The 12,237-nt window shown below is 36.6% G+C and overlaps 1 protein-coding gene across 5 annotated transcripts; it reads left to right on the top strand.

Annotated features, from left to right (window-relative positions):
• The first annotated feature begins 7,740 nt into the window (after positions 1-7,740).
• On the top strand, positions 7,741-11,111 carry LOC103973740 (GPN-loop GTPase QQT2). 5 transcript variants are annotated; one of them, XM_065094846.1, is made up of 7 exons: positions 7,741-7,955; positions 8,078-8,176; positions 8,279-8,390; positions 8,483-8,709; positions 8,803-9,093; positions 10,370-10,575; positions 10,659-11,111. In XM_065094846.1, exons 2-7 carry the CDS (start codon positions 8,105-8,107, stop codon positions 10,930-10,932), a joined length of 1,182 nt encoding a protein of 393 aa, XP_064950918.1. In that variant the 5' UTR covers positions 7,741-7,955; positions 8,078-8,104; the 3' UTR covers positions 10,933-11,111. The 5 variants fall into 5 exon arrangements, with proteins under 5 accessions (XP_064950918.1, XP_064950915.1, XP_064950917.1 ...); XM_065094843.1 differs by having other exon boundaries at positions 8,267-8,390; XM_065094845.1 differs by having other exon boundaries at positions 7,741-8,000.
• Positions 11,112-12,237: the final 1,126 nt, after the last annotated feature.

The raw sequence follows: 12,237 nt of genomic DNA, 5'->3' as shown, positions 1-12,237 counted from the left end.
TCTTATCGATTTTAACTTCATTCGAGTAAGCTCAGAAATAGCTTTCCTCCGTCATGCAAAAAGAAAATAACAAATAAAATGGAAGAAGTTTTCAAAGCTATCTCCATGTCATGTTTTCCTTGAAATGTTTGAATATTTGGTATCTTATCACTTTTTGTTGAAAAATGACATGAACCTGCTTATGGCATCGCACTTATATTTAAAATTTGCTTATATCGTTCTCCTTTTTGTTGACGATAAAGGGGGAGAAATATATGAATTGATGCTATGAACACTGATGCTATGATTGCCAAATTTGCATTATGCCATGTCTGCATCATGTGTTAAGATGTCAAGAACTTGTATCGTAATTTTACGCGTTGATATCTTACCATGTGATGAAATGCTACAATTGATAAACACTTGAAATGTTTGCGTTATGATATCAAAATCTTACATCGCAATTTTACATGTTGATATTTGATAATAGCAAACTTGCATGATGATAAAACTTGATATTATGTTTCTCATGCAATGAGTTGAACCAATATCACAAACACTTGATTGTGGTACTTCTCCTTTTTGTTGATGACAAAGGGGGAGAAGTATGTTGATGAAATGATATGTTATGCATAAGTTTATGCATAAGTTCATGATGACGTGTTGCAAGTATTCATGATGAATATTGCAATGACTTGAATTCAGTTTGAATTCAAGGTTCTATCAATATGGCACATTGATAGGGGGAGTTTGTTTAAACTCCGGGAGTTAAGTTTAACTCCGTCATCAAGTGGTTGTCATCATCAAAAAGGGGGAGATTGTTGAATCTCGTATTTTGATGATGAAACTACTTGATATATGTTTATGATTTAATCTGCGTTTTGAGTGACGCAGGATGCTTTGATCAGGATGAGACAATTAAAGCAGGAAAATCATGTTGTGCTAGAGGAACATGTCAGAAGATTGGACGTCGGGCCGGTGGATCGGTCAACGTATCGACAGAAGGCTTCGGGCCATGGACTCGGGCATCGGACCAAGAAGAGCAGGTATTATGCCAAGGATATCGGAGTTGTTGAGTCAACTGGTTGATTAGGCAATAGGCTGTAGGAGAGGACGATGCGCCGAAGAATCGGACGAAGCGTCGAGGGACCAATGACATGCCGGACAACTTGGTTAATTGCTTAGGATTAATTGTCTCGATCGAAGTTTTGTTTTACATGTGCAGGATTAACTACGATGGAAGTAAGACATGCAGTAGGAGTTGCGCCGGAATCAAGATAACGATCACGTTGAGAGTTCGAGAGTTCGACGGAAGTTCGGACGGTCGTTGGAGGTTCTGCGGGAACAAATCCGAGAAGTCCATTAGCTTGCCAAAAAAGCTCGTCGGAACTCGTCAAGTGGATCGTCGCAAGTCAAAAAGTTTGCCGGAAGTCCGCAGGAGCATCACCGAGGGTTCATCGGATGATCGACGGAAGTTCGCCGGAAACTCGCCGGAAGAAGCGATTGACGCACCGGAGCAAGCTGCAGAAATTGTCTTAGGATTTATCGTAGTGAGCACAATGATTAAGTTGGAAATGGGTGGTGGTCCCATTAGCTTAATCTTGGGGCAATTGGGCCCCTGAAAAACCCAAATTGGGCCGAATGGATCAACTCATTCAGACCCTGATTGCTGTGGGAGGTGCAACCGCCCAAGCCAAGAGGTGGCACCGCCTGGGCTAAGTCTCCCAGCGAGACTGGGTGGTGCAACCGCCTCAGCCAGGAGGTGGCACCGCCTGGGCTCAGTCTCCAAGCGAGACTGGGCGGTGCAACCTCTCTTGACAGGAGGTGGCACCGCCTGAGCTCAGTCTTCGAGCTCTGCCAGGCGGTGCAACCGCCTCAGTCAGGAGGTGCAACCGCCCCTGACAGAGGTGGCACTGCCCAGAGGCTCAGTCTTCGAGCTCTGCCAGGCGGTGCAACCGCCCCAGTCAGGAGGTGCAACCGCCTGATCCCGGAATTCCGGGAATTGACAGTTTTGAGCTCCAAATTTGAACTGGGTTGGGGCCTATAAATACCCCACCCATTCAGCACTGAAAGGCAAGAACTAACACTCGAAATCTTGATCTTTCTCTATGATTCTTAGAGCTCAAAATTGTTGTAAAGGCCAAAAGTTCTCCTCCCTCTGTTCTTCCAAGTTTTGAGTTGTAAAGAGAGGAGAGAAAATTTCTGTAAGGGTTGTCTCCTAAGCCCGTCAAAATGAGTGAAACTGTAAAAGGGTGGTTGGCCTTCGCCTGTTGAAGGAAGGCCTCTAGTTGACGTCGGTGACCTCGTCGGTGGAGGAAGCCAAAAGTGGAGTAGGTCAAGATTGACCGAACCACTCTAAATCTCGGTTTGCATTTACTTTGAGCATTTTATCTTTACTGCAAACCTCCTAAATAGCTACTGCCTTTTGTGCTTTTACGAACGAGTTTCTAAGTTCAGAGCTTTCCGAATCTTCGTTTAGACGTAAATCAGCTTTTTCGTACGATCATTACATTTCAGTTTACGTTTACGTTTTGATTTCAATCATAACTGTAAACTACCTTCTGCATATTTATAAAACATATCTCAAAGTTCAGTATCTTCAAAATTGGCATTTAGACGTAAACCGATTTTATCGTACGAACATCGCATTTCAGTTTGCGCTTGCATTCTGATTTTCATCATAAACTGCAAACTGCCTTCGTAGATTTACTTTAATGTCATCTCGCTTAATCTTAAGTTAAAGTAATCTTAGAATCGGCTTTTACATCGAAATCATTTTTATCAAACGAACGTAGCTTTCGATTTTAATAGTGAAAGATTTCCGCTGCACTAATTCACCCCCTCCCCCCTCTTAGTGCTCTTGATCCTAATAGTATCATGATCAAAATATTGATTTAATGCATGAAGTGATAAATGCTTAAAAAATTTAATGTCTTAGCATCATGAATATTATGCCCAAAATGATATATTATGAATGCTTGAGTATTATGTATGATATGCCCATAGTGATAATTGATTTATTTGTGGTATCATGCATGAAGTAAGGATGAAATTTAAGGTTTTGAAATTGTGCATGTTTTAATTTGAAATTATAATGATGCACAAATATATTGAAATAAGATTGATAATTTACCTTTGTTATGATTTGAAAATTGATGTAAAGGGAAAAGAATTACAAAATTGTATTCTTCCCTTCTTTTTAGCAATGATAAAGGGGGAGAAAAGTTGCTAACTTGCACATCGCAAAGAAAAGCAAAAACTGCTAGTTTGCACATCATAAAGAGAAGCAAAAAGCATGCTCATCTCAAAAGTGTAAAATTTTGCTAACTTTCGTATGTGTAAAATTTGTTAGCTTGCATGCTCTAAAATGATATAAAATTACTAGCTTGCACTTCTCAACAGAGAAGAAAGAACTTGCTATCTTGAACATCGTCAAGAATTGCTAGCTTACAATCTTAAGAAGCAAAAGTACTTGTAAAAATTTATAATCTTATACATCTTTAAAATTAATGATGATTTGGTGATTATGCATGTTGTAAAGTGATGAAAAATTTGCTAGCTTATATGTTGTAAAACTTGCATATCTCAAAAACTTAATAGTTGCGCTTCTCCTTTTTGTTGATGATAAAAGGGGAGAAGTTATGATGACAATCATGTATGAAATAATGTATTGAAATTTTGATTATGTATGATTTTATGATGATGTGTAGCGAATATTCCTGAATATTCAACTTGAATTCAATATTTTATCAATATGACATATTAATATAAAACCATTGGTTGTTATCATAAAAAAGGGGGAGATTGTTGAATCTCGGATTTTGATAATAAAACCAATTTATAGTGTTTATGATATTTCCTGTGTTTTGAGTGACATAGGAAGCTTCGATCAGGGAGAGACAATTAAATCAGGAGAATCATGTTGGGCTGGAGTGAAACATGTCAAAAGATTGGACATCGAGCCGGAGGATCGGTCGATGTATCGGCAGAAGGCTTTCGGCCATAGGTTCAGACATCGGGCCAAGAAGAGCGGAAATTGTGCTAAGGAAATTGGAGTTGCGGAGGTCAACTAGCCAATTGGGCAATAAGGCCGGATGAGAGGATGATGCATTAAAGAATCAGATGAAGCGTCGATAAACCAATAACATGTTGGATAACATTTGATTCAATCTTTATAATAATTGTCTAGATCGAAGTAGGTTTTAGGCATAATTGAGTTGGAATTGGGCCAACTGAATTAGGGGCTAGTTGGGCCCAAGTTTAAGCTATATTGGGCCAAGTAAAAGGCCCAAATAGTGACCCAACATATGGAACCATCAGTGGCATAGTCTCTGAGACTATGTTAGGCAGTGGTACCGCTAGTTTGGGCGATAGTACCGCCCAGACATAGTCTCCCAAGAGGTGGTACCGCCTAGTGTCAGTGCTGCAAGTGATGGTACCGCCCAACATAGACGGTGGTAATGCTAGTACTATTGAATCTCAGATTTTGATGATGAAATCAATTGATAAATTATTTGATCTAATCTATATGTTGAGATAAGTATACAGGATTAACTACGATTGTGGTAAGACATAAAGCAGATGTTGTGCCGGAGTCAAGATCGAGACTTCGTTGGGAGTTCGAGAGTTCGTCGGAAGTTCGGACGTTCGTAAGAAGTTCTACCAGAATTGACCGAGAAGTCCAGGAACTTACCAAAGAAGTTCATTGGAACTCACCAAAAAGATCATCGTAAAGTTTAGGAGCTTACCGAGATTCCACTAGAACATTGCCAAATGATCGTTGGAAGATCGCCGAAAGCTTGCCGGAAGAACAATTAACATATCGGACTAAGATTGCTTAGTTAATGTCTTAAATTATCGTAGTTAGACATTAAGTTGAGTTAGAATTAGGAGGTAATCCCACTAACTCAGTTAGGGGCAAACTAAGCCTTTAACAAGGCTGAATTGGGTCTGTTGAATAGCCCATTCAGCACCTGAAGTTACGACCGGTGGTGGCACCACTTGGGACTCAGTTTCCCAAGTGCCCTAGGTGATGGTACCACCGGTAGTTAATGCTGTCAAGTGATGGTATCGCCAGAACTCGATCTTCGAGCTCTATCAAGCGATCGTACTGCCCAAACTGAGTAGTGGTATTGTCTAGTGTCAATCTATAGGCGGTATTACTACCTAATAATGGCGGTGGTACCGTCAGTACTCCGAAATCCGGGGATGTAACACTTTTTGGCTCTAATTCTGAAGCTATTGGGGCCTATAAACACCCAACCCTTTTCTGCATAAAAGGGCATGAAAGTATGAACAAAATCTTGAATTCTTGGGATGTTAAAAGTGTTATAAAAGTACAAAGAGTCCTCCTCCCTTTCTAGTATTGTGATCATTCAAGAGAGGTGTGAGGCTTGTAATGATTATCTCTTACACTAGTAAAAATAAGAAAGCATTGTAAAGAGGTGGTGGTCTTCGCCTATTGAAGGAAGACCATTAGTGGATGCTAGTGACCTCGACGGAGAGAGAATCAGAAGTGGATGTAGGTCACAACGATCGAACCACTATAAATTCTAGTTTGCATTTCTATTATTATCATTTACTTACTTTACAATTGTTTTACTTTCTTGTTACTTGGCTTTCACTACCCTTACGAATAAACATGCTCTCAAGCTATCTTCCAAGATCAGTTTTTTAATATATGAAGATTTTTAAACTGATGTTTTTATCCGTTGCACTAATTCACCCCCCCCTCTTAGTGTTGACTCAATCCTAAAAAGTATCCCGAAAATAGGGGATGAGATATTTTTAGGCTCTAAATTTGAATCAACATGAGGCCTATAAATACCCCTCTCATACCTGATTAACATACACAAGAATTGAGAGCAAAAAAGGAAGAAAACACTATTGTAATTTTATGAGAACTCATCTCAAACTCTTAATTATTAGTAAAGTTCAAGAGAGGACGTAGTGGAGGTGTAAAGGTTCTCTCCTAGGCCTGTCAAAAGGAGAATAGAGTTGTAAGAAGGTGGTTGGTCTTCACCTATTAAAGGAAGACCGCTAGTAGATGCCGATGGCCTCAACGCAAGAGAAATCGAGAGTGAATGTAGGTCACGACGATCGAACCACTATAAAACTCGGTTTGCATTTTTATTTGTGCAATTTCCCTTACTACAAACTGCCTTACTTATTTATTGCTTTCACTACGCTTCCATACATTTTCAAGTTAAACTCACATTTCTGATATAAGCTTTTATCAACGAAAGATTTTCGAACCGACATCATTATTATTTACTGCAATAATTCACCTCCTCTCTTAGTGTCGACTTGATCCTAACAAATAATACTATACATCATAAAAATTATAATAATTCAAATAATAAAATTTTTTAAAATTTAAAATATAAATAACAAGAGTAGAGGATTTACCGCTTCTTTGGATCCTTTCAATGTTCTGCTACCAACTTTCAAGATGAGTCAACCACTAAAGGTATCCTTTAATTTTTATTTTTAATTTATTTTCACACATAAAAATAGAATTATAATATCTATTTCTTATAATTCATACATAAAAATAAAATTTAAAATAATTATTTTCTAAAATCACATCACTCTTTAGGAAATAAATAAATTAATAATTTTTAAAATTTTAAATTATTAATTAATTGACTTTTTTTCCTAACTTGTCCACACCATAAAAAAAAGAATTTTAATCATATTCTTAATCATATTACAGAAACAAGGAAATAAATAAAGCAAGTAAAACAACACATTAATTAAGGCAATTTGATATATTAAACAAATAAATAAATTTGATGTATGTAAATAAAACAAAATCCCTAGTCATTACATAAACTCAAGCCTAAGTAGGAAAAAAAGAGGATTTATCATCCTTTATTTTGCAGCCCAAAACATTCTTAATTTTTATACAAAATCATCTACAAACTTTCAAATAAGTCATCTTATAAAATCTCAAACCATATAATAAAGTTGATAATTAGTTTGTGAGAATTTGATCTTATTGAAATTTGATTGTAATGTTTGCAGTGTGCTGGTTCAGTGATAAAATCAATGTAAGTTCATTAAAAATTATTGTAGCTAAGAATGCTTCATCCATTTTATTTTAATTTTTTCCAATAAATAAAATAAATATTATGACTTTTAAAGATTTTATATATATTTAAACTTAAATATAATTACCATCCTTTGTCTTGAAATTATTTCAAATATATCAAATGATTCTTAATTTCCATCAAAAATCACCAAAAACTTCTTAAATAAATCATTGTATAAAATATTAAAATATATATCAACATTGATAATCAAGGTTGGTGGAGATTGTTTTTGGTTAACTCTGTTAATAAAATAATTTAGCATTGAACCAGTTTGCTTTTGGCGGGTAGAAAAGCTAAAGACTGTCATATGTTAGTGGGGCTAGTTTTATCATTTAAAAAAGATTTAGGGCTCTTTGGGAAACATTTTGAAATGAGGGTTGCAATATGGAAAAACATAACAACTTGAGGGTTTTCCGATATATATATATATGTATATATATATATATATGTATATATCTATATATATATATACATACATACATATATATATACATACATACATATATATATACATACATACATATATATATACATACATACATATATATATACATACATACATACATATATATATATATATATATATATATATATATATATATATATATATATATATATATATATATATATATATATATATATATATATAGTTTGTTTAGTTCATGAACCCCCAGAAGCCCTAATTCCTCACCGTAACTTCGCTGATTTGGGATTCAATTCCGGCCTCCGTTTCCTTCGACAGCGGACCGCCGCCACCGCTGTCGTCGTCGTTGTCTTGTGCTCCTAACCACAGTAAGCTTGTTAGGCTTCCGAGGCGCGGTCCTGCCCTCAAATCCTCCTGCAAAACCACCGCTGTCCTCTGAAGCGGTCCTCAATCCAGACGTAGCCCTTTCAATCTCAATTACTTCGATCATCTCTCACTACCGAGTAAAACTGTTCATCTCGGGTTTCTTTTTCCTGTTTTTTCCTTGATTCTTAAGTTGCTAATTGGAGGCATTTAACAGTCTTCGAAAGGCATATCGGCGATTGCCATGGATGGGGATTCGGACCCCAGCTCAAACAAGCAGATGCAGATAGATTTGGAAGAACCACTTGTAGATGAGGTTTGGAACAAAGGAATATCTTATGTTTTTCTGTCAGAAGTCGATCCTTTATTCACGTCTGATTGATTGTTCATCGTGCTTATGATTTAGTCAAATTCAAAGGTCAAAACGAAGGATGATATTTCGGAGTCGATAGAGAATCTGCGGATATCTGAGTCATCGAGTTCTAGCTTCAAAAGGAAGCCTGTGATCATCATCGTTGTTGGAATGGCAGGCATGTTATATCCCCCGTAAATAAAAAGAGGAGGTTTGGTCCTGACGTATTTTTCTGAATTCTTCATTGCCAGTAGATTTTCCATCTTGCAGGGAGTGGGAAAACCACATTTCTTCACAGATTGGTCTTCCACACTCAATCTTCGAACATCCGTGGATATGTGCTGAACCTTGACCCGGCAGTGATGACCCTTCCTTTCGGAGCAAACATTGACATAAGAGACACTGTTCACTACAAGGAAGTCATGAAGGAGTACAACCTTGGCCCTAATGGTGGAATTCTGACTTCCCTGAATCTCTTTGCAACAAAGTTCGATGAGGTTGAATGATTTTCTTTGCCTTTTTGTTGTGGTTAATGCTTACATTTCCCTGTAACTGTAAGCTAAGGTGCTGTCGCACTTTGTGTTGGATAGGTGATATCAGTGATCGAAAGAAGAGCTGATCAGCTCGATTATGTTCTGGTGGATACCCCTGGTCAGATTGAAATATTTACTTGGTCAGCTTCTGGAGCAATAATCACTGAAGCCTTTGCTTCAACGTTTCCCACTGTAATTGCTTACGTTGTTGACACACCTCGGTCTGCCAATCCAGTAACTTTTATGAGCAACATGCTATATGCTTGTAGCATACTTTATAAGACAAGGCTGCCTTTAGTCCTGACCTTTAACAAGGTTGATGTGGCCAAACATGAGTTTGCATTGGAGGTAAACTGTTCCTAACTGTGTTGCTTCTTGCTTGTCCTAGATTGTGCTGTTTTCTCGTTTATAACATAATTGCTTCATCAACATGCTCTATTATTGTATTCAACATGCTTTGTAGTTTTAAGATTTCAAATTTACATGACCTAGCTACACACAGATTTCTAATTTAAAGTGTCAGTTAGTTTAGCTGGTAAAAACTTTGACAGTATATCACAAGATCTTAGACTCAAATCCTACCTTCTCCACTTATCCTTTGCACACAAAACACAAAAAAAAGATTGCTAATCAGAATGCAGACTTTCCTTCTCTCTTCTCTTAATTAGTTGTTTTATTTGTTCTTACAAGTCACTTTGCCCAAATTACCAATGTTGTTTGAAAATTGTATACATGTTTTCTCCATGTTAGCAATGATAGATATTCACGGATCTCAGTGGTGATGCTGTTAAAGCTTTATGATGAGTATCATGATGAAACATGTTCGTTTTTTTAGGTTTTAGGCAAAGAAGCCAAATGAAGCATAATTGTAGACTTGTCTATCGTTTCTTTGGAACCGGCCTTTCTTTTCTGAATGTAAATCCACATGGGGTCATTTTGTTGATTCATGATGGAACGGCCCTGAGCTTCTAGATCCATAATTAGTATATACCAGAAAGAACAAACCAATGATGAGAAAACATGAAATGAGTTCTACTTGTGGTATGCTATTGAGATGTACTTTCTGTTAGTCCTATTGAGTTGGTTCACATGTGTTTTAGTTGTTGATGGTAATTGATTATTGGAATGAGAATACAATGAAATGGTGGGTTATAATTATCTGCTGAGGCTTTTGAGCCAGAAATAAAAAATTTATATATAATAGAAGAGTTTATTAAACAAGTTTGAGACTTCCCAAATTTTTGTATCTTACCTACTGATTTAAGGGTTCAATCAAATCTATAGTTAAGAAATTCCTCATACATGGAGTGGCTGTCCCTACTAAATATGGAAAAAGAGCCGACGCCGGCAATTTAAAGCCTTAGCTCATGAAGAAGGGGATTTGGATGTTATTATTTTAACTGATGCTGCCAGGAATTCAGGGTCTCTTGTATAATCATAATGTGCCTGTCTTCACAGCAGAAATTTCCAATTGTTGACCAATAAGGTCAACAATTCTGTGGCAATTAACATTTTTGGGACATCAAGATGGATTCAGTCCTTTCATCTTCTGGATAAGCCGAATGAATTTACTACTATGATACTTGACGAAGTGTTGTAACAACTTGTATTCTTTTGAAATCAGTGGATGCAAGATTTTGAGGCCTTCCAGGCGGCATTGGACACTGATTCATCATACACATCAACTTTGTCAAGGAGCCTATCGCTTGCACTTGATGAGTTCTATAAAAATATGCGTTCTGTGGGAGTTTCAGCCATTTCTGGTGCTGGAATGGAAGCCTTTTTTGGTGCGATAGAAGAAAGTGCTAAAGAGTACATGGAAAGTTACAAGTAATAACCAACTTTTGACCTGACTTTGTTTCTGAAACTGACTTTGAAATTATGTTCAAGATATTATCTATTCTCTCCTGCAGAGCTGATCTCGACAAGAGAAGGGCTGAGAAGGAGCGATTGGAAGCAGACCGCAGGAAGGAGAACATGGAGAGACTACGGAGAGACATGGAGAAATCCAAAGGACAGACAGTGGTGCTGAGCACTGGTCTGAAGGACACGGAATCTCCTAAAATGGATGAGGATAAAGAGGACGGAGAAGAAGAGGAAGAAGAATTGGAGGATCTGAGGTTCTCAGAGGAGGAAACAGAGGAAGATGAAGGTGAAGATGAAGAGGTTGCTCACTTTGGCTTCTGAAGATAATGTACAATTTGCTAATTTCCACTTTTGAATGCATCTAAGACTATTTTCTAGGACCATTTCTAAAAACCTAGCCTTTTGTAACGGCTGTGAAAACTTGTCTGTGGATGTCTTACTACCCTTATGTTCAAACTGTGCAAGTTGTTCTTAAAATGTTTTGGAGTCTCCAAGCTGAATTTTCTCGACTTTGATGGCATGTTGTGTGTAAATTTTTTTTGAGAATTAGTGCCATGTTAATTTTGGCCATTATCACAGTTTGTTGGGACTTGTATATCAACTAATAGGTTTTCGTAACATGTGGAGGTGTACTCCATGTATCTGGCTGTAGTTGTTCTTGACCAGAAAGATGATGCATACGGTGTCATTCCATAATTTTGCTCGTTAAGTAAACAACCATCTGTAATGTCTTAGCTATTTAATGTCTTAGCTATTTGTGATCGGCTACGTAGTTTGATGTTGTTGGGATTTTGGGGACGAGCAAAATTATTATTGTGTAAGCAACAAGTTAAATTGATATTTGTCCTAATATGGTGTTGGGTTTTTCTTATTCTCATATCCTTGTGCAATAAGAAAGCACTTTAAAACATCAAATCTTCATTTCTCATATTTATGTTGGCTTACTTTGGTGGGCATAATCTTTATCAGTGCAGATGGTATCGGTAAAAGGTGTAGCTAAGCATTATTAGCTGCCAAATTAAGGGACTGTGATGCTTGCAGACTCCGCAAAGATATTCTACACAGTATATAAACATAATATATAAATATGTGGGTTTTACATGTCTATCCTTTCCAAGTTTGCAAACAGCACGTTTATCCTTCCAAATTTTAAAACAGCATGTGTATCACTTCAAAAAAAAAAAATAATAATAAATAAATAAATAAATAAATATATATATATATATATATATATATATATATATATATATATATATATATATATATATATATATATATATGCAGTTTCTGTGGATGGGTTGGAATGTTCTGTAGAGGGTGTTGCAGTGATCCTTTCAAAATCCATGATAAATTGATCAATTCTAAAATTAATTAAAGTTTTGAGGAGATTTTTGAGATTCACTGGTTATTATCGAAAGTTTATAAAAAACTATAGTAAAATCAGTGCTTCTTTTGATATCACTTTTGAAGAAAGATGTATTTAAATGAATAAAAGAAGCTACTCAACTTTTTATTTCTCTAAAGTATGCAATGACTACAACGTTAGTTCTCACTTTACTAGATTTTAACAAGTTATTTATGATTGAATCTAATACTTCTAGAATGGGTATTGGAGCTATGCTAATG

This window comes from Musa acuminata, chromosome BXJ2-2 (assembly GCF_036884655.1).
Source record: "Musa acuminata AAA Group cultivar baxijiao chromosome BXJ2-2, Cavendish_Baxijiao_AAA, whole genome shotgun sequence".
In the NCBI taxonomy this organism is placed as follows: Eukaryota; Viridiplantae; Streptophyta; class Magnoliopsida; order Zingiberales; family Musaceae; genus Musa; species Musa acuminata.
Note: the sequence above shows the minus strand (reverse complement) of the source record. Positions and strands in the feature narration are given on the sequence as shown.